The 22,503-nt window shown below is 38.4% G+C and overlaps 2 protein-coding genes across 4 annotated transcripts; both read right to left on the bottom strand.

The window, feature by feature from the left end:
• Nucleotides 1–3,880: 3,880 nt before the first annotated feature.
• Nucleotides 3,881–5,695, bottom strand: LOC112560611 (muscarinic acetylcholine receptor M2-like). Its single transcript, XM_025232547.1, has 2 exons — nt 4,306–5,695; nt 3,881–4,117 (listed from the first exon to the last, which is right to left on the bottom strand). Exons 1-2 carry the CDS (start codon nt 5,547–5,549, stop codon nt 3,922–3,924), a joined length of 1,440 nt encoding a protein of 479 aa, XP_025088332.1. The 5' UTR covers nt 5,550–5,695; the 3' UTR covers nt 3,881–3,921.
• Nucleotides 5,696–8,611: 2,916 nt separating this feature from the next.
• On the bottom strand, nt 8,612–22,219 carry LOC112560444 (RNA cytidine acetyltransferase-like). Of its 3 annotated transcripts, none has more exons than XM_025232309.1 (27): nt 22,062–22,219; nt 21,389–21,555; nt 20,621–20,712; nt 20,211–20,382; nt 19,795–19,917; nt 19,178–19,239; nt 18,829–18,943; nt 18,443–18,550; nt 17,997–18,130; nt 17,377–17,470; nt 17,147–17,245; nt 16,830–16,966; nt 15,762–15,904; nt 15,256–15,503; nt 14,469–14,585; nt 14,245–14,346; nt 13,897–13,971; nt 13,484–13,603; nt 12,901–13,034; nt 12,580–12,628; nt 12,305–12,404; nt 11,907–12,014; nt 11,446–11,618; nt 10,853–10,972; nt 9,750–9,848; nt 9,379–9,539; nt 8,612–8,861 (listed from the first exon to the last, which is right to left on the bottom strand). In XM_025232309.1, the coding sequence occupies exons 2-27, from the start codon at nt 21,494–21,496 to the stop codon at nt 8,771–8,773; spliced, it is 3,084 nt and encodes a 1,027-aa protein (XP_025088094.1). In that variant the 5' UTR covers nt 21,497–21,555; nt 22,062–22,219; the 3' UTR covers nt 8,612–8,770. The 3 variants fall into 3 exon arrangements, with proteins under 3 accessions (XP_025088094.1, XP_025088096.1, XP_025088095.1); XM_025232311.1 differs by having other exon boundaries at nt 21,389–21,551; nt 22,062–22,201; XM_025232310.1 differs by lacking the exon at nt 22,062–22,219 and adding an exon at nt 21,817–21,961.
• Between the last annotated feature and the right edge of the window lie 284 nt (nt 22,220–22,503).

The following is a 22,503-nucleotide window of genomic DNA, read 5'->3' as shown; positions in this document are numbered from 1 at the left end:
TCAAAAAGTGTTTATTTACAGTATTTACAAAATATTTACAATTACTAGCAATAGGATACTAATTTTACAGTAGGTCTCATCTTACCTTAACCAGTATGTCTAAACATCATCTTCCACATCACCATCTTCTACATCAACATAAAACTCCTGCGCGATCACCAACAGCCTTTACAGCGACTATACAACTCGTGATCTCCTGTAGTACATTGAACTTCACAGTGTTCAGAGAGTATGGTGGTAATCAGTGTTGAGTCTGTGAGTCTTACATGAAAACATAAGCAAGTAATGATCCATAATAATCGTCTTCGCATGCGTTTATTATATGTAGACATCAAAATCAGCACTTTGAATGCGATACTTTCCTGATAATCAAATTCATGATAATCAATATTTATATCTAATGATTAAGAAAACACTGTTACTAGACTGTTTTCAATACCAGTAACGAACGCAGTACATTCTTTTGTAGAACACGGTACAATTAATCTGTTGAAACCTTTAAAGTTATTTTATTGTGTATTTGTACACAAAGGATATTTATTTTCAGCATTTGCTGCTTTAGTTTGTTATGCAAGTCCATCAAACTTTAAACCGCTGTCGAACCGACAAGAAAAATTGACGACACTTGACACGAAAGGTTGGATTACAGAAACTGTAGATGAAGGTGTTGACGATGCTGTTGACGTTTGCAAAGAGTAGAGCGATCATACACGAATTCATCTTCCATCCTTTCATTTTCAGGCAGTAGCCCAATACGTCATCAGCGAGGCTTCTGCAAGAACAAAATTAGCGACTGGGAATCTTTCATTGCCCTTGTTCTTCTATGGAAATATTAATTGCATTGCTATCAATTTCATTTGTTAAATACCCGCGTTGCTGTTTTAATTTTTCCTTCATTCTCTCCAGACGGTTTCAATAGCGTGTAAGCAAATAAGTCATGTGTCCCTCTTTTAAAATAATTTTATTCTCAGCATGCAGTTGTACATCAACTTACGACATAACGGCGTAAGGTACGTAGGTGACAATGGCTGTGACCGTGAGGACAAACATCATCAGCGTTGTTCTCGACGGAATCTTTTTGCCCACGTGACGACGTATTGCCGTCTTCGTTGTCTTCCCGTCACGACTTCCTACACTGACTGTAGCTGTGCAAAGCTGTCTTGTGTTGACGAAGACCAGTGCTTTCCACTGTTAGAGACATAACGGTTGTTTCCACAGATTCTGAGGTACAGGGTGAGGCTTCCACTGTCAAACCTTGTGACGTAGATGTCGTAGTCGACATCACTGTAGAAATGTCGTTCTCGCGGAAAGGGATGAGCACATGCGATTCCTGTAGTCCCGTGTGTTCTCTCTTCTGGTCATGTCGTACATTGTGTGGGTTGATGTGGTTTCTACTCTTTTCCGTGTGGAGCTGGTAGCCAATGTGCAAGTAAGATGAAACCATCAACAAGAAACCAAATGTTAGATTTGCCATCAATATGTCAACGACTCGGTGGTTCTAAGCTGTGGACTGGCGAATTCGACAGTTATATCACATCTTTTGCCAAAAACATGGTCCTTGCCGGTCTTCACTATTACAATATTCCGGAGAGGAAAAAAAGGGAAGGAAGCTGCGGAGGACAGAGCCAATGACACTAGCACCAGGTACAAAGCTTGGCGAGGGCTCAGGTGTCTCCTCAAAGGATGACAGATGTCGATGACGTCGATCCAGAGCAACGAATACTCAGAAGCTTGGCCACTGAAACTAGATGTCAAGAAACTGTCACTCGTTATCTATTATGAATACATAGTTTAAGGCAGAAAGTTGTACTGATGTACAAAGGAAAATTTGTAAAGAAAGCAAATAACTTCAATTAATTATAAGTCTTGCTGCAGAACATCATGTTCCTTTTCTTCCGAACTCGTCTTGTAAAAGTTCAATCTTTCTATCGACTCGTGAGCAAGTAACCGAGTATCTCGACGTCGCCATAGACAAAAAGACAAACACTCCTGTGGAACTGGCCTTGAAGTACATTAAGAATTTGAAGAAGATCAAAGTGTTACTAGGAACTCCCAGAATGATCAGCACAGATAGGAGGCGATAAAAGGTGAAAGTTCTACCATTTTTTTCCAACTTAGACTTGTCAAGTACTCTTCTATATGGACAGATGTCATGTTTTCTGAAAGTGATACATTTGTTGTCGCCATTGTAATCCGAGAAGTGTGCACAAATCTTTTGTATTTATATCACTTAAGTTCTTAAAAGATTGGAAGAAGAAAAGTCAGTGAATCCTTGTCAGATAACCGATGAGCATATAACTGGGTAAAAACAACACAAAATTTAGTGTGATGTTTGTCGCTGTCTGTGTCGAAGAACTGCGATGATCTTTTTTTGATTACACTTGTGGTGAGGGCAGTTATCTACTGAGCCATATATTGAAGCTCTTTTCCTGTCTTCGGTCTTTTCAGGAAGCGAAATGCTTAAGTAAAGCTTTTGGCAGATAGGATGAGCTTTGATTGGCTTAAGATACGCCCACAGACTATATGATGGAGTATCTCGTGTCTACTCTTTGAACGTTTTTGGTGATCACCATCTTATCGTACTTGGAGAGGCCAATGCAAGGATATGAAAAGACCTCTAAACATTGTGATCTTGAATTTGAATTTTTCTTCTACTTCTTTTAATTAATTTTTTTAAAAGGGGCTAAATTTATGCATCCCAGACGCAACGGAGCTTTCCAGTGTTTGAGAGTAATTTTCTATTCCTTTCTTAGTGACAGGTGAGAATACCGATGTTTAAAGACTTTAAAATGTAAGCTTAATTATGTACTCATATTTTGGAAAAGGTTGTTTTAAAATGAACTAAACCCGATAACAAAGATAAAATGCTGCGCTCGTGTTGCCCTTTAAAAGTGTAGTGAGTTGTGGTAGGTCTCGTATTGTCTCGTGCACGAGGTGTCTTGTGTCTGACGTCTTGTGTGCGTCATTTGTCTCACGTGGTAGGCCTCGTGCTGTCTCGTGAACGAATGGTGTCTTGTGTCTGACGTCATGTGTGCGTCATTTGTTCCTCGTCACTTGAAGCAGAAAATGACGTCATATATAAGAGAAAAGCAGTGGCTCTAAAAATGGCCAGGTGAGCGGGGAAAACACAACGGTCTTCTCCGCCATCTTCTTTGTGACTCTCTCAGTGACATTCTTCAGAATGTTTGCCTCTTTGATTCGATTACCTACAAATCTCTTCATCTTCATCTGAAGAAGGCTAATCAAGCGTTGTGTGTGTAATACGACGTGCGTATGTAAGTACATTCAGTGTACGTTCGTCATATTACAAAAAGCTTTTCTTTATTTTCTTCTTACCATAAGGTAAAAGTACTTTTCACAGTTTGTTTGCATCGTCACCTCTAACGGTGATGATGACCTCATTGTCACTTTTAACTCATCGTCTTCAGGATGTGGAGCAGCACGCGATGTCGTCTGGGTCAGCAACAGGCACTTCCTGCCTCATATTGAGTCAGATAACTTAATAACCTTTGTTGTCGTGGCAGCATCTCTTGTCTTGAGCCTTGTTGCTATCTTGAAAATCTAAACTCAAGACTTTTAAATTGCCAAGCAGGCAAGCTCTTCATACAAACGAATCATTGTTACTTATTTTCCAAACTTCGTTTTGTAAAACGCTCAATCTTTCCATCGATTGCCGTCATGAGGTTGTAAAAATATTATTTTTCTCGAAATGCTTTGGACTGGCTTAGCAGTAACCGAAGTATCTTAAGTCACGTCCATAACACCAGAAATTCCTTGTCTTTCAGCATCATGAAAACTAAACATCTGTTATCGGCTGTGAAGAAGAATTAATAATTGTGTCTCATCAGTGTTGTATAAGATTCGTAACAACAAAGAAAACTTTCTATTCAAAATCTTTAATGACTGCTTTATACAGAGCTTTTATCGAACAGGAAGCAAATTGCGCAGAAAGTTCAAAAGCTGACAACACTTGTGACGAAAGGCCGGGTTACAAAAACTGTAGATGAAAGGGTTGACGATGCTGTTAATGTTTATAAACAACAGAGCGATCATACACCAGTTCATTCTCCATTTTTCCATCTGTAAGCAGTACGCAAATTCATCCTCATTGGTGCTTCTGCAATTAAAAAAGTAATTAGCGGATTCTAAAAATGTGTTCTACATAAAGACAGATTTTGTTACAACAAAATAATAACCGTGCTTCAATTCCTTCTCAGGAATATTTTCACTTAAGAATTAATCGACTTTTCTTATTTATTTATTGACATAATTTCATGCTGAGGATACAGCTGTAAGTACACTTACGCTACAACGACGTAAGGTAAGTAAGCGACGATGGCTGTGACGGTGATGATGAACATCATCAACGTTGTTCTCGACTGAATCTTTGTGCCCATGTGACGACTTTTTGATTCCTTCGTTTTTTTCACGTCACAATTTCCTAGATGTACAGCGACTGTACTACTGTCTCCTGCTGATGTAACTGTACTATGGTCTCCTGCTGACGTAGCAAAGGTTTCCACAGTTGATGACGGAACAGTTGCATCTACACCTGGTGACGTAGCAGCTGTGCCCACAGTTATCATCCTAACATCTGTTTTCACAGTTAGTGACGTATCCACTGTTTCCATATTTGCAGACGCTAATTCTTTCTGCGACAAAAGGAACTCGCTGGTCGTAGTCTTGACGTCCTTGCTGAGCTCGACAAAATCCTCTGAAATGAAACCTGATGACGCATCTTTTGTTTTCACTTTAACCTCTTGATCCTCGGTTACTTTGGCGAGAAAACCCTTCCAATTCTTGTCCTCCTCCTTTCTAAATTTACCTTGTAGTTCCATATATAAGGCTATTTCTCTTCTTTTCTTCTGCCTATAAAGTTGGTAACCAATGTGCACGTATGACGAAATCATAATCAAGACACCGAGGGCAAGACTTAACATCAGTGTCCATCTTTCAGCTATTCTGTGTGCGGTCCCAGTGAACCTGTCAGTGATCTCACATCGTTTACCAAAGACTTGGTCATCACCAAAGCTCACGGTCATTTCCCTCCTTAGAGGAATGAAGGGGAAGGTGGCTACAGAGGACAGAATCAAAGACACGATGACAAGGTAAACGGCTTGGCGAGGGCTCAGCTGTCGTTTTAATGGATGACAAATACGATGCCGTCGATCCAGAGCTACAGCCACTAGAAGCCAGCCTGACGTCACCACTGGCAGTCTCTGAATGACGAAAATTGAGGCGCAGCTGTAAGGGTACACAAAACGATACAGATAATGCAGTTGGATGATGTAACTGGGACAAGACAGAGCACTGGTGAACAAGTCGGTCACGGCCATAGACAAGACAAACACTCTTGTGGAGCTGGCCTTGAAGTACCTCCAGTAGATGAAGAAGATCAAAGTGTTGCCGGGAAGTCCCAGCAGGATCAGCAGACTTAAGAAGATTACAGAAGGCGTAAGGTTCGCCAGCTGTACAAATTTAGTCAAATTTTCCACAGCTGTCAGGTTTCCTGAGGTTGATACAGATGTGCTATCACTTACAGTTGCCATGGAGATCTTTATAAGGTGTTCCACAGATGCAGGGATAACACAAAATGTTGTGGTTCTATTCCGGCTGATCTCGAACTAATAGACCACTGCAGCTGGTAATGAAGAAAACAGCGCGTGGCCTCGACGTATTGTTACATCCCTCTTAGGAGAGGAAATCCGGAATTATTCGTCATAGTTCGGCGATGGTGTAAACAGTCTTTACTTGTCTGTGTATGTGACTAGTCATGCACGAGGACGTACTTCAATACTTCCGCTAATTTCTCACGATGGTCCAGTGTCAGGTCATAGTGGCCTACTTGAACCACTTCAGACCCCTTCTTCAAAGAGAGAGAGAAAAGAAGTCCACTGGGAGAATTTTTAGTAAAGTTCTGAGTTGGGTTAACTGTTAAAACAAATACCTTTGCGTCTTGTTCTTTTCTCATCTACTATGCAACCGCACTTAGCTCACCTAGTCATCAGCATCAGTAACTTAAATGTGATAGTACTTTTCTGGTATCAGACAGGTTCGTAGATTGTAAAGACACGAGCAGCTTAAAGGTGGCTACAGAGGCCAGAATCAAAGACACGATGACAAGGTAAAGGGTTTGGCGTGGGCTCAGCTGTCGTTTTAATGGATGACAAATACGATGCCGTCGATCCAGAGCTACAGCCACTAGAAGCCAGCCTAGGTCACTACTGGCAGTCTCTGAATGACAATGACGAAAATTGAAGCGCAGCTGTCAGGATACACAAAGCTGTAAGGGTACAGACAGATGTAAGGGTACACAAAGTGGTACAGAAAACAGTTGAAAGATGTAACTGGAACAAGACAGAGCACTCGTGAGCAAGTCGATGACGGCTATAGACAAGACAAACACTCTTGTGGAACTGGCCTTGAAGTACCTCCAGTAGATGAAGAAGATCAAAGTGTTACCAAGAACTCCCATAAGGATCAGCTGAGCTAGGATAAGGTGACAGAAGGTGAATGTTTCCCCATTTTTTTCCTTTAGTCTTTTCAAGTACTTTCTAAATGGACAGATTCACGTTTTTTGAAGGCGATACAGTATTTGTTGTCGCCATTGTAATCAGAAAAATTGTGTACAAATCTAATAAATTTAAATTGCTAAATTTAATCAAAAGATTGCACAAAAAACCCTGCAGGATTTGCAACTTTATTAATCTTTTTCAGTCAACTGATGAACATTCAATTAGGACAAACAACATAAAAACTTAAGTGTGATGTTTGTCGCTGTCTGTGTTGAAGAACTGCAATCTCATAATTACACTTTTTGTTGTAGGTAGTTATCTACTGTGCCATACATTTAAGCTCTTTTCCTGTCTTCGGTGTTTTCAGAAATTAAATTGTAGGCACTACTGTTTACTTCTCACAATTTTGTCCATCTTATTTGGTGCAATATATACTTTCTCTGCACGTGGCATCTGTTTACAGGGCTGGCTGCCACTCAGTAATATAGCCTCAGTTGCTGACACGGCGTAAAACACCAATTCCCCCCACTTGGTGCAATATATAGCAAATGTAATCCTAGACCCAAAGCGGGATGGGAGGTTAGAAGCAAACGCAGAAGGGAGTTAACCCTGTGGTTTTGCGTACCTAATTGCTTCCCTTTACCCAAGTACTCTCCCCTTCCTGTTCTGGCTCGAACCATCAGCTCCAGCTACACAGCGCACGTTTGGTGTATTAGTAGATTACAGTCTGGATATAAGGTCAACTTTCTTTATCCAGCTTAAATTTCTCTCAAGTTTGGCTGCTGTCAGGTTTTCTGACTTGATACAGCTGTGCCACCACGCACAGCTGCCATAGGGATCCTCTTAATGAGTGTACACAGCTGGCAGAAAAGTTTGTGGATTTTTTTAATCTCGAGCAAGGACGCACCACTTCAGTTTAAATAGTACAGGAAATGCGGAGTTATCAGTGGTAAAAATAACATAGGCAGGCATGATGTGGTCTTTCCTTCCCTTGTCAGCGTGAGGTGCTTAATTGTCATGCAGGACTTAAGGCAGATTATAATTTAATATCTCTAAGATTTTGCTTACGGATATCACAAACTGCAGTAGCACTGAAAATTGATCTAATGATTATCACAGTTTTGTGCATTTGTCTGATGTGTTTGTGTGTTGTATGATGCAAGTAAGAGACTGGTGTTTATCTGTGTGTGCAAGAAGTAGGGTGTGGGGCAGTGTGTACATGTTCTGTTTTTCCTGGCTCTCATTACACTAAATTTCTGGAATATGGTCACGTGGCTGACAGTTGTTATACTGCACATGGCTTTGTCTTGTGATTCTTCTCCCTCAGTCTCTTATGATTCATAAATTTATCATCTTACAGTGCTTTATTTTTACACCTTTTCCAAGGGACAATTTGTTCCAACAGCTTGCCTTTTCTCTGCTTGAAGATAGGGGAAGCGGATGTCCAAGTGGTTAAAGTGATGGTGTCTGAACTGAGAGGCATGCTGGTTTGATACCCAAGTAGCACATAAAAAGTTCCCTCCAGTCCCCCATCGAGCAGGAATGGGTCTTTGACTTCATAGAGGGTTGGGGAAGGTAAGGTAGTGAAGGAGAAATGGGCAACACCTTCATGTAAAGCTGGCCCCAAGAAAAGTGAGGTCGCTGACACCTCACTCCCCAACGACCTGAAATGTTTAGGCAGTGATCCTTACCTTTCTTTTAAACTTTTTCTCTGCTAGAATATAGAATGATACAGAAAGAAAAAGTAGATGATGGCGACCAACAAAAAAAACCCCTCAAAAATGAAGAGAACAGCTGACCAACCAAGTTGTTAGACATCAGACATGCATAACGACATTTGTCCGGTTTTGTAGGATATGTTCTTACTCTCTCCATCATGCATGTACCTACTTTAACTCATGTTTTACAGATATGTTTCTCACTACATTTCAGTAAACTCGGCTTATAATGTATCAAAATTGGTAAGGATATATTTTGAGTTCTTTTCAAACATTTATAAATGCATACCTTAATGGAATTACACATGTACTGGCCAAGCATGCTCACACATCATGTTCTCACACATGCACACACATACACAAGCTTGCACTTTGCAATGTTTTATCAAAATTCAATTTAATAACTTTGGTAAATCCATCTTTCAGTTTGGTTTAATCAGTATTTTGTTAAGACAGCTGATTTCACGATCAATATACAGGGATCTTGACTCCCCACCACCCCCATAATCACAGTTATTGTCTCTGTTCACATGCTTCTCAGTGCTTTCGCTTGTGTTTCTTTCCTTTCTTTTTGCTTTCAGGAGCTGTGATATCTATTTCCTTTGCTTTTCTCTTTCGTTCCAAAGACCTGTTGAAGAAAAATTACTGCATTAGCCAGGGCATGACAAGATTGAAAGGTAGTACGACCTTCTCTGTTCTCATCAGGAATGAAAGCGATGGTGGGGAGATTTGATAATTATCGCTAACTTAGGACAAAGCAGCTAGCCATGCAAACTGGTGCCACATGTAGAGAAAGATCAGCAAGCCTGAGACCAGATCAGAAACCTCAAGACACCTGATTCTCTCTGTACTGGTGATAAGCATTTAGCCACTGCATCATCCAACCCCTATCTAATAGTTGTGGATTTAAGGTGGGTCAGGGAGCTCAACTGTATGACCTACCCACACCATGACCAACTTCTGGACTGCATGCACCTGTCATTTTGTCACACCTGTGTCACTGCCAAGAGCAGTTTTACTTTTTCACAATAAACTAAACATCAGGCGCCGTGCTGTTTCCCTGTTCACAATAAACTAAATGTACGAATATGAATGGTTTATTTTATTAGGACCAATTCAAAACTAAACACCAGATGCTGTGTTACCCTTTTATACTGATGATGCCAGTCTTGGCCGTACCACTCAAGGCTTCTTTCCAGCTCTGCTCAGAACCTTGGATGGTGAACTGTGAAAGGTCAGAATCGGCCAAAACACTGGCCGCTGAGCTCTTCTTGTGCTCAGCTTCTACTGCAGCTGCTCCTTCTCTCTGTAAGTCATCCATTAAAATAAGTCACAGCAAATTGTAACGGATTAGCAATTGCTAGCCATTATGGGATTGCAAATAACTGTCAGCAATAAATATAAGCAAAAAAGATCCCAGGCAAAAATGTCTATAATTTCAAAATTTTCATAACAGAGCAAAAGAAAAATGGAAAATCAATACGCAATGCTGCATACAATTATATCATTAACTCACCAAATCTTCCTCCAATGTCTGCTTGGCAGGCTTCATAATGATCTCTTTTCTCTCCACCATTCCAGACTCTACATCTTCTTCTACAATTTCATTCAAGTGCTGCACATCAAACACATCAATAAATAATACATCTGGAGCAATGGATCAGGATATGATCATAGTTCAACAGGAAAGTTAATTTAAAAATCAGTCAACTTTTATGTAGACTGACGTTTAAGTAAGGTATACCCAACAGAATTGTTAAAATACCATTTTGGGCAGTAAAATTTCTTTCTTTGAGCACTTACCAGATGATATGACTATGATCTCACCCTACTAACTACCAGCTGTTAATTCCTGATTAGTTAAAGTTGACTTATGATCAGGGAGCCCACAAACTCAACCAGCTCTCCCCTTATCCCGTCCCATCTGGACAGTGAATCCACCAGTTTTTTATAGGAACTGATAAGTCAGATCAGGAGGCCAACATGTGGTAAACTATGTAATGGAAGATGGGGGTAAAAAAAGAGGAATGTTTGCATTGTTGCACTGACACATCCAGTTCCTCCGTCGGCTGTAGCTGCATTGTAAAGCCACTGTTACTTGCTGGTGAGGAATGAAAGAATTATGGCTGTTGAACTTTATCCTTATCTTTCTTCACAGCTAAAGAATGCATGCAAACTGGGCAAATTATCTTTACCTGAGGCTGTTTGTACATGACCACCTGTCCCAATCTGTCCTTGTATCAGGATCAGAAACTTTACAGGGCATATTGACAGAACACGACATTAAACACATGTGTTGTCAGGCAAGTTAAACCAATCAGGAGCATACAGCTAGAATCAAGGTAGCTAGCAGGATGAACACAGGTCATCTGGTACAATATAAAGAACAGATAAACACTTCCCGCAACTTGTTAGGCAAAGAGTCAAAACAGGAATAATGTTGATGATGCACATACTTGATAAATGGCATATTGCCAGTAAATATTATCAAAAAATGGGTTTGTTACTCAGTAAATGCCCTACCTGGACCGTGTAAATGAATCACCACAGACTTTCAGTATAATTACCCTGTGGTTAAACATAAAATTATGGCTAAGCACACTTTTATCTGTATGGTACCTGTGCAAATTTACGGATGATGCGGTTGAAGAGAGCCAAAACCTGATTGGAGGGAAGCTCTAGTTCCTTCTCAATAACATCCACTGTCTTGTGCTGAAGGCCCAGTGCCAAGATCACTGCCTGGAAAAAAAGTGCCTTAAATAAGGAAATGATATCCCTCAATACTGACTGTCATCATTTTACAGATGACACCCACGATAATGTTAAAAATACACAGATGTAAAAAAATATGGGCACATCAAGTTTGAAATACAGTACAAAATCCACAAGCACATCAATCCCTTCACCAAGTGCTAGTGATTTTATGCTGCATTTTTTTTAACACATCATTAGCAAATGGTTAAGGAACACAGCAGTTATTATTTGGTTGCTCAGCACTTTTTACATAGACCTATGCAATGATCAAGGGTGGAAGCACCTGGTACAATGACCTGGGCCGCTAACTCTGTAGACCAGAACAGTAGTTTATTTGGTTAAAGATCTGCTGTAGTTCTTAAGCTCTTAATACTTGGGTTGTCTGATAGTTAATGATGAAACACTTCTAATAGGGAAAGCATATTGGTTCCCTGCTCAATAAACATTGTTATACTTACATTTTGTACAGCTGAAAGATGAACATCGATTCGGCCAGTAAAGAAGAGGCGTGCAAGTGTCGGTAGGAGATCCACTATCAAATGATAGTCAACCATGTTCTGTGAGTACAGCTCCAGCCGCTTCAAATCATAACTTGTCATGGAAAGTTCTAGCTCTTGACGGGTCAACCGAACTGTAAATGAACAATAAAGCAGATCTGTAAATGAACATAATCTTTAACAAAGTGGTAACTCTTCACATAGAACATTAAAAAAGCAACCAATACTGTTAACTTCAAAAGCTACCCAAGCTAAAATTAAACCATTTGCTGCTGTCTGTATAAACTTGGTTCTCCAAATAAACCCCAGTAAAATTCTTAGATATTAGTTCAGACAGCTAAAAAGAACTGATTACAAGCAACCACATCAAATATGATAAGCATTAGAAATGAAACCAATGGTCATACATAAAACATAATTACCTCGGCTTTGTTCCTTAAATCTTTTCTGCTCAAGAATGTTTAAAGCAAGCTGAGGACGAAATTCACGGAACTGGTACGACAGCAGTGAGACAAAACGCCGTCTGAAATCTACAAGCAGAATGATTTTTATTGTCTGATACCTTCAAGTCCTGAAGTGTACAAATCTAATGAATCATGCTCCTGAGGCATTCAAAATTTTTATCGTTACTGTCTGCAGAATCTGTACTTTCAAAACATACTATTTACAACTACATTCAGATAATGTCCTGGGCAATATAGCCTGCACTGTCTCATTCTGAAATATTTTCAATCGTTACCATCTTTTCTTTTTTTTTTCCCCCACATGAACTTTTGAAAATTTTACTTTGTGATGTTTTCACTCACAAGTTTAGATTTACCTTTCCAGAAGGCAAGCAGCCATGAATCTCCAGAATTCTCCTCAGCATCCTCATTCAGAATCTTCAGCATGATGCATGAGTGCTCACCAGTTAAGTCATTCTGAGATTCAGATGATAAACTGTTGTTAAGTTGAAAATGAAAATATTTTTTTTTGTGGTATGAATTCAAATTACTGTACTGCTGAATCTGCTTAAAGTACTGTCGGCAGGCAAATATTTGCACGCTTAAATTTTGATATTTAGGTTTATCTGCAACAGATCTTTCCAATACTTACCTGAGTTTGTCGAAGGTACAATGGAGAGAAGCCACACTTCTTCCAGAATCTTAACATAGAAAGGAAAAATGGGTCTATCAACATTGTTATTAAACTGTTTTAAAAAGGTTTATTAACACCATTACGATGCTGTAAATTCAATGCTTAGCAAAATAGGTATCAAAACATTTAGAACAGACAAGTTTAGTCTCTAAACTAATTGCATTATACTCCATGATTTCTTAAGACAGCACTGTGACAACATCTTAATCAGTCACCTCTCTCCTTTTGCTAGAAAACCAGCTGGTATAAAATTATTTCAAACTTTGACGCAACACACACCTGAGCAATTCTGATGTCAAGCCATATGAAACACCAAGGTAGTCCAATTTTTCAGGCCGTCTTTCACTCAGTTTTAACAACAATGGAGGCAAGTTTTTCCGAGGGCAAATGCTCTCCTCCAGCAAATTAACATCCTCAAAAAGAAGAAAATTTAATGACCAAACAATCACATGTAATTTCCTAAAACGATTTCCTATATAGTCCAATTTACCTTGATGTCTCCCTAAAATATCTTATGATACCATTTAATGGCAAGGTTAAAGGTCATTAAAGAACAACAAAGGGTATATCACAGCCATGTAACTGGCCCTGTAAACAGGTTTCCTATGCAGAGAAAGAATTTGCATGACCAAGACAAAATCTGAACTCAGGACAGCCAATCACTTGACCGGTGCTCTGCCAGTGACTCACTGGACACTGGCATTTACTGAATTATTCTGATTACTACTGCATCTATGGGACCAAAAGTTATATCATGAGTATAGTTGTGCACAGGCCAGTATGTTTTTATGGGACAGCATATGTAAAAGTATAATTCATCGTGAATCACCACCTGATAATCTAACGCTTTCTAAATACAGACCTCCTCTGCTACATTGGTGATTGTATTTTCTTCATCTGGCACGGTGTCTTCACTCAGACTTGGTTGTTTACCCTCATAATACTGTTGCAGAAGTTCCATAGCTCTGGTGCCATAACCCATCTGGAAGCAAACATGAAACCTCTAACAAATCTCTTTAATCTATTATTTTTTAATTTTAATAATATACCATAAATAAACACATTATAAAACAATTATAAACTGATTTTACAAAATCTTCACTGCCAGAAATCCCCACAAACTTTATGAAATTTCTACAAAGAAAACAAGACATTTCTTTTCAAAACTGAAGATTTAGCTCAGGATATACTTTTCTGTTGCTAAAGTATAAGTGGAAGCTGTTGCTTAACATAGTGTCTCTATCCAAATAGATTTTACTAGATTATAGGTCTCACCCCCTGGTACTCAGGATGTGTAGCAATCCGAACAATTCGAGCTCCAGAAAGACCAGGAAAATCTCCATCTTGAAACTGGCAAGAGTTAAGTGCCAATGAAAAATATTAATGATCATTTTTAGGTTTATATTTTTGGAATGACAAAAGTCACCTGGCAACAGTATTAGTAATTTGACAACAACATGAGTAATTTCACAATTACAGGCTTGATTTCAAGTCTAAAAAATCCACGCGGCACAAAAACATCCTTAAAGAAAAGTGAAAACCCAGCCACTCTTTAAACAGTCTGAGTTTTTTCCTACTCACATTAGAACCCATTCTTAAAGTGTCAGCCTTAAGTGGTCTTACCTGCTGTGAAATGGTCCATGGTATAAGATCGCCAGATGCCCTCTTTCCTCGTGCTAAACTGTTCATGATACTTGTCTTTGAGATCTCACCTTCAAGGCAAACCTGCACAAATGATCATTAGCAACACTGATTGTCTGCAATTGTCAATTGTCTGCAAACTCGAAACTCCTCAGGTCCTAACTAAAATGCACTTAAAAAGAGACATGACATCGTGACATTCATACCTGCAGCACACACAGAACCTCTGGCAGGGCAGTCTTCGAGATATCTACAGGCCCCAAAAGCACAAATATATGATGTGCAGGGGCATCTGACAGCATCTGAAGGTCATTAGGAGAGTTCTGGAAGGAAAAAAGAAACCATTAAAAGACCAAGAGCTCAAGGATGCATTTAAAAATCTGCCAAGATTAAATTTGTATCACTTTAGTCATTTCCTTAAAAATCCCCTGCATTTTAGGTCCGCATCAGCTGCATATACCTTCCTAACCTTCAGTTTTTAAGCTGGCATACAAAACATCCATGCCTCAGTGTTTGGAAACATTTAACACACTGGGCCCTGTATGCGACTAGAGTCATCGTATAACCTTTTGTCACCATGTGTCAACACAATAGGAGTCAGAATGATACCCCAAATCTCCCAGCGAGTTAATTCAACTTCTGTAGGAACATTTGCTAAAGCTAACTGATCACTTTGCCTGTTTTGGTGCTTTGTAAAAACTGGACATTAATGATTTACCAGTAATGGCTGTGAGGGTAATAGCATCTTGATGTCATCATCATAGTATCTGACTTCCTTTAAATTGGTTAACAACTGGTCGAAATTGTCATATTGCCAATGAAAAAGTCTTGGTCAAAAATACAGACTGCTTTTATGCTCTTGATCAAAATGAGGTGGATATTATAAATGTCTTTAAAAAGAAAATGACCCCAAACTATAGACATTATACTTCAACTGATGTACCTAATGCAGTTACAGTGGCATTGTTTTAAACAACATCAAGTAATCCTTACCTTGTAGTGAGAAGACACATACAACGCCATTATTCGGTGCAGAAAACCCTCTGCTGCTTTATGGTAGGAGAAAAGTGTGTCTCGGTTGACATAATATAGATCACAAGTCTGTGGTGCAGGGCAACCAGAGGACATGCGTGGAATAACACTGGCATCAAGACACAGCAGTCCGTTCAACCATTTCTCTACTGGATCTTTGTCAGCATAGCGAATTGACTCGTTGAGGTTTAGCTCATGAAAGACACGACCTAAGAGAGTGGGATAAATGATAATGATTTTGTTTCCCATCTGCACTAAAACAGCTGAACATTAGATACAGTACTTGTGAATGGGCACATGCCAAAGGAAAAAGAAAGGTACATCTTGAACAGTCAAATGATGATCCAGGTAACTTTTTATACTTCTTAATCTGAGTACCAATATTATTCTAACTTCTAAGACAATGTCTTAACTGCATTCAAAAAGTGTCAACAAGACTTGACACATTTTTACAAGTGGAATCTTACCTGATGCAGATACAGTCCTTTCAGTTTTGGTTGCCATGTTGGCTGCTTTCTTGACCTCTGTAGAAACAGCACCAAATGTTGCTGATTGCAGCCGCAACTGCTGAATCAACTTCAGTGACAGAGATCTACCAGTTCCTTCATATCTGAAAAGTATATCATTTTTTATGTATGCATAGAACTCAAATTCTCACAAAGAAACAATCTGATAGTAATAATAAATTTCTAAAGCCAAAAAATTACTGGGATTATTTTTTAAAATATTATTTTTGGTAATAAAATTTCATTGAGTATTAACCCGATGATATGGAGTTTACCCTAGTAGCTACCTTATTTCAGCTGTCTGCTCCATATTGGTCAGAATTGATCTATAAGCGAGGGGCACACAAACTTAACTCAGCCTCTACTCCCAATCCTACTCCATTTAGCTCTCCTGTAGGGTGCCAATGGTGTCATTTTCCTGAAGTAATTTGTCCCTTACCACCTGCATCTATCTGTGTTTGGACCAGAAGCAACAAACATCGCACAGTGAGTGCAAACAGCATGGCCGACATTAGAGACAGCGAAAGAAGTTGGTACAAGAAAGGCTTCTTGTTGCTGTTAAACCAACTTACAGCAAACAATATAGCAAAGACACAACATATGCTGTTAAAGCAGGGCAAAAAAAAACTGGACAGCTGAACTCACTGGCTAGATGGGACAAGCTTGGGGTGGGTAAGTTGATTTTGTGTGCTCCCTGTTCATTGGTTAATGCTGGCAAGTATGGAGCAGACTGCTGGAATAGGGTAGCTAGCCAGGGTGAACTCCCCCTAGTCCTGTCACCTGGTACAGCACAATGAAAACTAGCCCAGTAATATGTCCACGAAAAGCCAATCAGCTGCTAATCTTTTTTGCAAAACAAAAGTAAAGATACAAACCCTTTCCCTCCATAAAACCAATCTTGAAACCTTACACAAATATTCCAACACCACAACTGTTTCTTCACAAGCTTAACAGGCTCTATTTAGCTACAGATAGTTTTTTTTAATGAGGCAGAATTAATTTGCAAAACTCAAAACAAGTCATAAATACCCATTAATTGTTGAAGACATGAACACTAAGTATGGACCCAGGAGATTCTTCACTAAAGGAAGTGGAATGGCAGCTGCTTCATCAATACACACGAGCTCCGCCTGCCCCAGTTTATGACTATCACTGGGATGAATGTACTGCACAGATATTAACAGATAACCATTTAAGTTACGGCTAAAAATGCGATAGGAATATCAGAAAAAAGTAATCTTTGCAAACTCTTTGTAAACAAGCATTCTAGCATAAAAGAGAAGGACCAGATGTCATGAACAGCAAATTTATCAACATGTGATGAATGTTATAAACTATAAACTTACCTGAATAGTCTGACGATGATCTCTGAAGATATTTACACGTACAACAGCTTTGTTGAACTCAGCATTTGTTGACTGAATAATCTCATAATCAAGATGCTCCTGTGATCAGATAGTGTCAGTTGATGAGGAAGATAGTTCATCTCAAAGTTGTGATTATCTAGCACGATACCTGTTATTAAAGGATTATGAGATAGAAATTTATCTAATGGCTGACTGTTCTTACTATGTACCTGGTAATCCAAGGCATCAAAACCTTTGAAGACGAAATCAAACACTGTCTTCAAATTTTCGGGTGAGGGTGCAGTGATGAATATGTTGGAGTACCTGACCGAGAAAATTATGTGAACTTCAGAAGCACCTAGTAACATACTATTAAGCACATATTAACATCTAGTAAATGTCGTTTATTTCACAAAATCAAGAAAAATATTAAATTAACTCAAAATTACTGACAGAAAAGAAAAACAGCATGTAGCCTGTGATGGAAATTGATTCTGAGCTCTTGATGACTTTCTAACTTAAAATTAGAGTACAAACAGAATGGCCACGATCCTGACACTACTGAAAGTCAAGCTCATGTAAGCAAGGTGTTTTCATAACTACAAACTTCTTTATGTGAGGTTACAAGGTACTAGCACATCAAAATAGAGTACTAAGGGTTGCATTGTGTAAAACAGTTATTTACTCATACTTTTGAAAAAGATAAAGTTTAATGAACTTAACACAACCAACAAAAAATGGCTTTGTGCTTTGATAACATTTTAATAGGGTAGTTAAATTTAGTCCTATTTATAGTTACAAACTAGTCCTTTCACAAATCAGAAGTCTATAGATGACAAAGACTTCTTACCCAAATGCAACAGAAGCTGCCATAGCCAAACCCAAAGCAGCAGACTTTCCTCTTCCTCTGGCAGCTGTCATAACAACAGTGCTTCGTAGTGTTTTTTCTGAAATGGCTTCCACAAACTTCAGAACTGCTACTGCCTAAGAAGGATATAGGGACTTTTTTTTTTAATGAACACAACACAAAATATACACCATCTCAGTGTAGTTTCATATCTTCAACCACTGCATTTGTTTCAAGTTTAATTAGTACTTCCTCACAAAACCCATAAAATTGTGAACCACTGCATGTGCTATGTGTATAAGTATTATGTATCTTGCATCTCCATTCTAAGAATCACATCACATGAAGGCAGAATTTTATGCAGAGAATATGATAGCAAGCATTCCCTTAACTAAGCTAAGATTAAACCTTATTTTGTAGGCATTTTAATATTTTGCTGGTGCACCTACCTGGTCAAGAGTTCTGCAGCTGCTGACTATGGAACCCACAGGCTGAGTATCTTGCAAAGAGGATTTTAGCTCCTGAAGTTCTTGTTCCTTTGGTGACAAACCATCTTCCTATTGATCCAAACAAAACCATTTACTTTTCAGTGGATGCTTGTGTGGCGGAGTATGTCTCTGTGTGTTTCCATGCATAAACACATCGGAATATATCTAATATGACCCATTCTTCCCACTTATAGATTAGGAAGAGACTGTAATTTCCTTTTGCTTGCTAAGATCAGGCTAAAGTCATGAAACAGTAATTTATACAAAGATGCCATTAAAATCCTTTCCACATGCACAATTTTTTTTCTCTTTAAAATTTTTTTTTAACATTTAGTTCACATACTCACCAAGGAACGTGGTGGTATGGGCTGAATGTTAAGGATGTTTGAAGACAAAGGTAGAATGTTGAGCTTATCATCAATGACCATGCATGTATCACATGAGGTGAGCGACAGAAGAAACCTTAAGAGCATAATTTTTGGGTAAATACTTCCATTTAAAAAAATTTTGTTCAACTTAATTCTAACTTCTGTTCATATATAAATATAAAAAAATACTTAAGATATGCTGCTACTTTGGCTTAGACATACATTACAAACACAGATTTCCTGACATGACTAAAGCATTGAAAATCTCAACAGTAGAATTAAAAATTGTTCTTTCCAAAACTGAAACTAATGAGTTCAGTGCTAATACCTTTCGTTGAATCGCCCTACTACATCTTGGTGTGCTTCTGTTCTGTACCGAGCATGCACATCCTGCAACATATTTGTAAAATAGCAGATTACATTACTTCAATTACATAAAAATAATGTGGATTTATATAGCACCTTTCTAAAGATTTTCTTATAGCACTTTACAAAAATCATCAACAACCATGCACCCACATTCGCATATAACAGACACACTAACTTTTACAACATACACTCACTCATACACAAAGTAAATTACAGACACATATTACGCGTGCTCATAATTAGGACAGGGTCACAGTGAAGTCCTCATTCTGAAAAGATGTATCTTAAGTTTAGACATCCAGAATTTTTAATAAACAGCATATAACAGGTAGGATGATGGTGAATGGAATTTTTAAAAAAAAACCAACACACACAAGTAATGTTTTTGATAGGGGCTACTTTTTTAAAACTATGATTTTAGGTTTTTAAATGTGATATAACAATGTTAGGCAACTAAACCCAACACTCTTTCATTAGAATATAGCTCTTATTTCAACCCCCTCAAAAAAAGAAACAATCAGTTGGTGAGATAACTGTTAGTCATAATATTTTTCTCCCCATACTCTATATACATACCATAGTCATGGTATATAGCTGTTTAAAGCTACTCATAGATCGCAGCAGCACTACCACAATCCCTCCACCTTCAACAGTCTCAATGGTGCGAGCCAAAAGATTGGGAGTGAGAGCTTCAAAATCCTGGGGAAACAAATTGTCCATACACAATCACATAAGTGCAGTTATATGCTCCATTCTCCTCATCCAGTTCTATATGTAGGCTTGAGTTGGATCAACAAAAAAAAAGCTAAGCAGGTAAATGGATATGTGTAATATTAGAGGACTGCAGGACATCCATAGACTAAAAGAGAAGTACATTACTGTCTTAATATGAATATATATATATGAATTTATCTTTGTAAACATCATCAAAATGTTTAATAGCTGATTTATGTTAACCATCCTGGCCTGAACAACACAGTAGGAGACATTACCTGTAGAATGCACATGCCGTAAGTGTTTCCAAGAATCTTATGTGTCTCTGCATAGTAGCAGTATCGAATGTTAGTTGCAGCTATAAAAAGCTCAAATGTGTCGTCTTCATTTACATCTATGCGTCCACTTTTTATTTTTTTGGTAATCTGCCGCATCCGTTTCTTCCGATGGCTGCATAAAGTGAAACATAAGTCTTTGAAAATAAACTTCAGATGAGAGAAATTTGTAGAAAGAAAAAAAAGTAAAAATGTATCATTACATCCAGCAATTCACTTGACCTGGTAAATAAGTAAAAAGGAACATAAGCAAAGTCTACATTTATAAACAAGAAAAACTCTGCAACCACGAAATATCTGCACTAACACCCCTGCAAAAATATTTGCTAAGATTGCAATTATAATATACACACCTGCTAAAGCCAAGTTCTTTTTTGTAACACCACAGGACAGAAGGTCGTGCCTTTACAGCTGCTTTGGACAGCATGTGATGAAGAATAACCACCTATATTATGAACCAAAATCAAATGATGCAAACATATATCAATTAAAATGTAAGATATAATTTGGTCAAATATTTAAATATCAACAAGTTTAAACTTTCCATTATCTTAGGAACCTGATATTTTAAACAAACGCATATAGTGAATTAAGCATGATTTTTTTCCCCTAATACTAAAGTATTAACCCCTTTTTGAGAGTTCTACAAACTGAGCACCCCAAGTTTTGAGACTTAACTGTTAATGTAAGCACTAAGCCAGAGGTACCTAACCTACAGCCCACATAGGTGTTTCATCAGGACCACTCATTTCAACCAGACACAACATTTCATTTTTAACATCATGATTTTGGCAAAACTGCCATGTTCTGGCCCAGTTCAGCCCTCAGGCGAGAAAAGGTTGGGCACCACTGCACAAAACTTTCATATTACTTAATAAATACAACTGTAAACAATATGCATAGACTTCTATATTAAGCTTATAACTTCTACACGATCTGTTGGTTCATTCAATGGCAATAACAAAAAGTGCCAGATCTATAAATATCACTTTTATCCATTGTTGTTATCAGAAATGGCCATTCAATTTTGCATGAGATTTCAGCCTTCATGTGCATTTAGTGCACATTCCTGAGTATTTCATTAAAACAAACACACAACACATGACTGAGGTAATGCTTACCTGATCCCTACCATGATCCCCAACCACCACAAACATGGACCTGTGTTTTGTGGCCACTCCATTTTCAATGAGAATACGGATTCGATTATCAATTTTTTTCTTCACCATGGCTAAGGGCTGTCTTCATATATGGAATTTATCAGGAAAGTGAGTTGCTAGAAGCCTTTCTGAAAAGAAACGATTTCAACAGACTTTCGTCTTAAGAGACTAACATTGAAAATAAGTAAATGATAACTGACAGAACTATAATAAATCCTCAAGGTGACTGTGATGGATATTTCGATAGTTCTCTTCAGCGGAATGTTTCGAATACAAGTCTTTGAGTATGAGTCTTCTAGTGTGTTCTGCAAGATCTTTTGCTCATACCTAATGTTGAAACCTAGCGCTGGACAGTTAATCTTGTTCATTCAGGGCAAAAAGAACCTTACCTTGTAAACAATGTTATATGCTTTAATTTAACACTATGGTAAAGGAAGTATCACTGCTGGTCGTTAGCATCATAATCCATTGCACCTTTCTGTCTCGCTTTCTTTTCTTTCTCTCACGCACGCACGGTTTGTCGTTGGGTCTAGGTACACCAGAAGCACAACACCGACACAGCAAAGCGAAAAGATGGTCGCATTTTTACTATCCATTATTAACTTATGCAATATTACGGAACATCTTGACTTACTTGTTAAAAAATTACCGAATAAAATCCTTTAGGCTTTACACAACCGGAGGTAAATGTTACTGATCACAAGTTAAAGAACGAACAACGATGCTGTCTGTTTGCTGTATTTCCACACGTGTTTGGGTGTTGCGACTAAAGCTAGGCCACATTAGGCCGTTTGAGAACGGTTTGAACCAAATGAGGTTAATCAAGTCTTTTCCTTGCTAGTTCACTCCTTTTTTTTTTCTTTCTACTTTTTTGAAAATGGCGTTAAACTTATATGTTTTCAGAGAGCCTATAAATACTGTGTATGCGTGTGTGATTATCAAACTTGTACAGTAATGCAGATGTGAATCTTGTGTTTATCACTTAAACCTACTGCATGGCAATTATCGCGGCTGGCGTATAACACCTCTTATATATTTATCCTGCAGTTTTCTGTCCTTTTCAGAGATCCTCGGAG

Source organism: Pomacea canaliculata, linkage group LG3 (genome assembly GCF_003073045.1).
Source record: "Pomacea canaliculata isolate SZHN2017 linkage group LG3, ASM307304v1, whole genome shotgun sequence".
In the NCBI taxonomy this organism is placed as follows: domain Eukaryota; kingdom Metazoa; phylum Mollusca; class Gastropoda; order Architaenioglossa; family Ampullariidae; genus Pomacea; species Pomacea canaliculata.
The sequence above is the reverse complement of the archived record's forward strand: the minus strand, read 5'-3'. Positions and strand labels throughout refer to the sequence as shown.

Bases quoted from the DNA above. Each gene is read 5' to 3' on its own strand.
- LOC112560611 (XM_025232547.1), bottom strand. From the start codon at position 5,549: ATGGCAACTGTAAGTGATAGCACATCTGTATCAACCTCAGGAAACCTG. The intron at 4,118-4,305 runs GTAAGTGTACTT...TTTTAATTGCAG, and splicing joins TTACCTTACGTCGTTGTAGC to AAGCACCAATGAGGATGAAT.
- LOC112560444 (XM_025232309.1), bottom strand. From the start codon at position 21,496: ATGGTGAAGAAAAAAATTGATAATCGAATCCGTATTCTCATTGAAAAT. The intron at 10,973-11,445 runs GTAAGTATAACA...CTTTTTTTCCAG, and splicing joins ATCTTTCAGCTGTACAAAAT to GCAGTGATCTTGGCACTGGG. The intron at 9,849-10,852 runs GTACCATACAGA...TTTGATGTGCAG, and splicing joins TCATCCGTAAATTTGCACAG to CACTTGAATGAAATTGTAGA.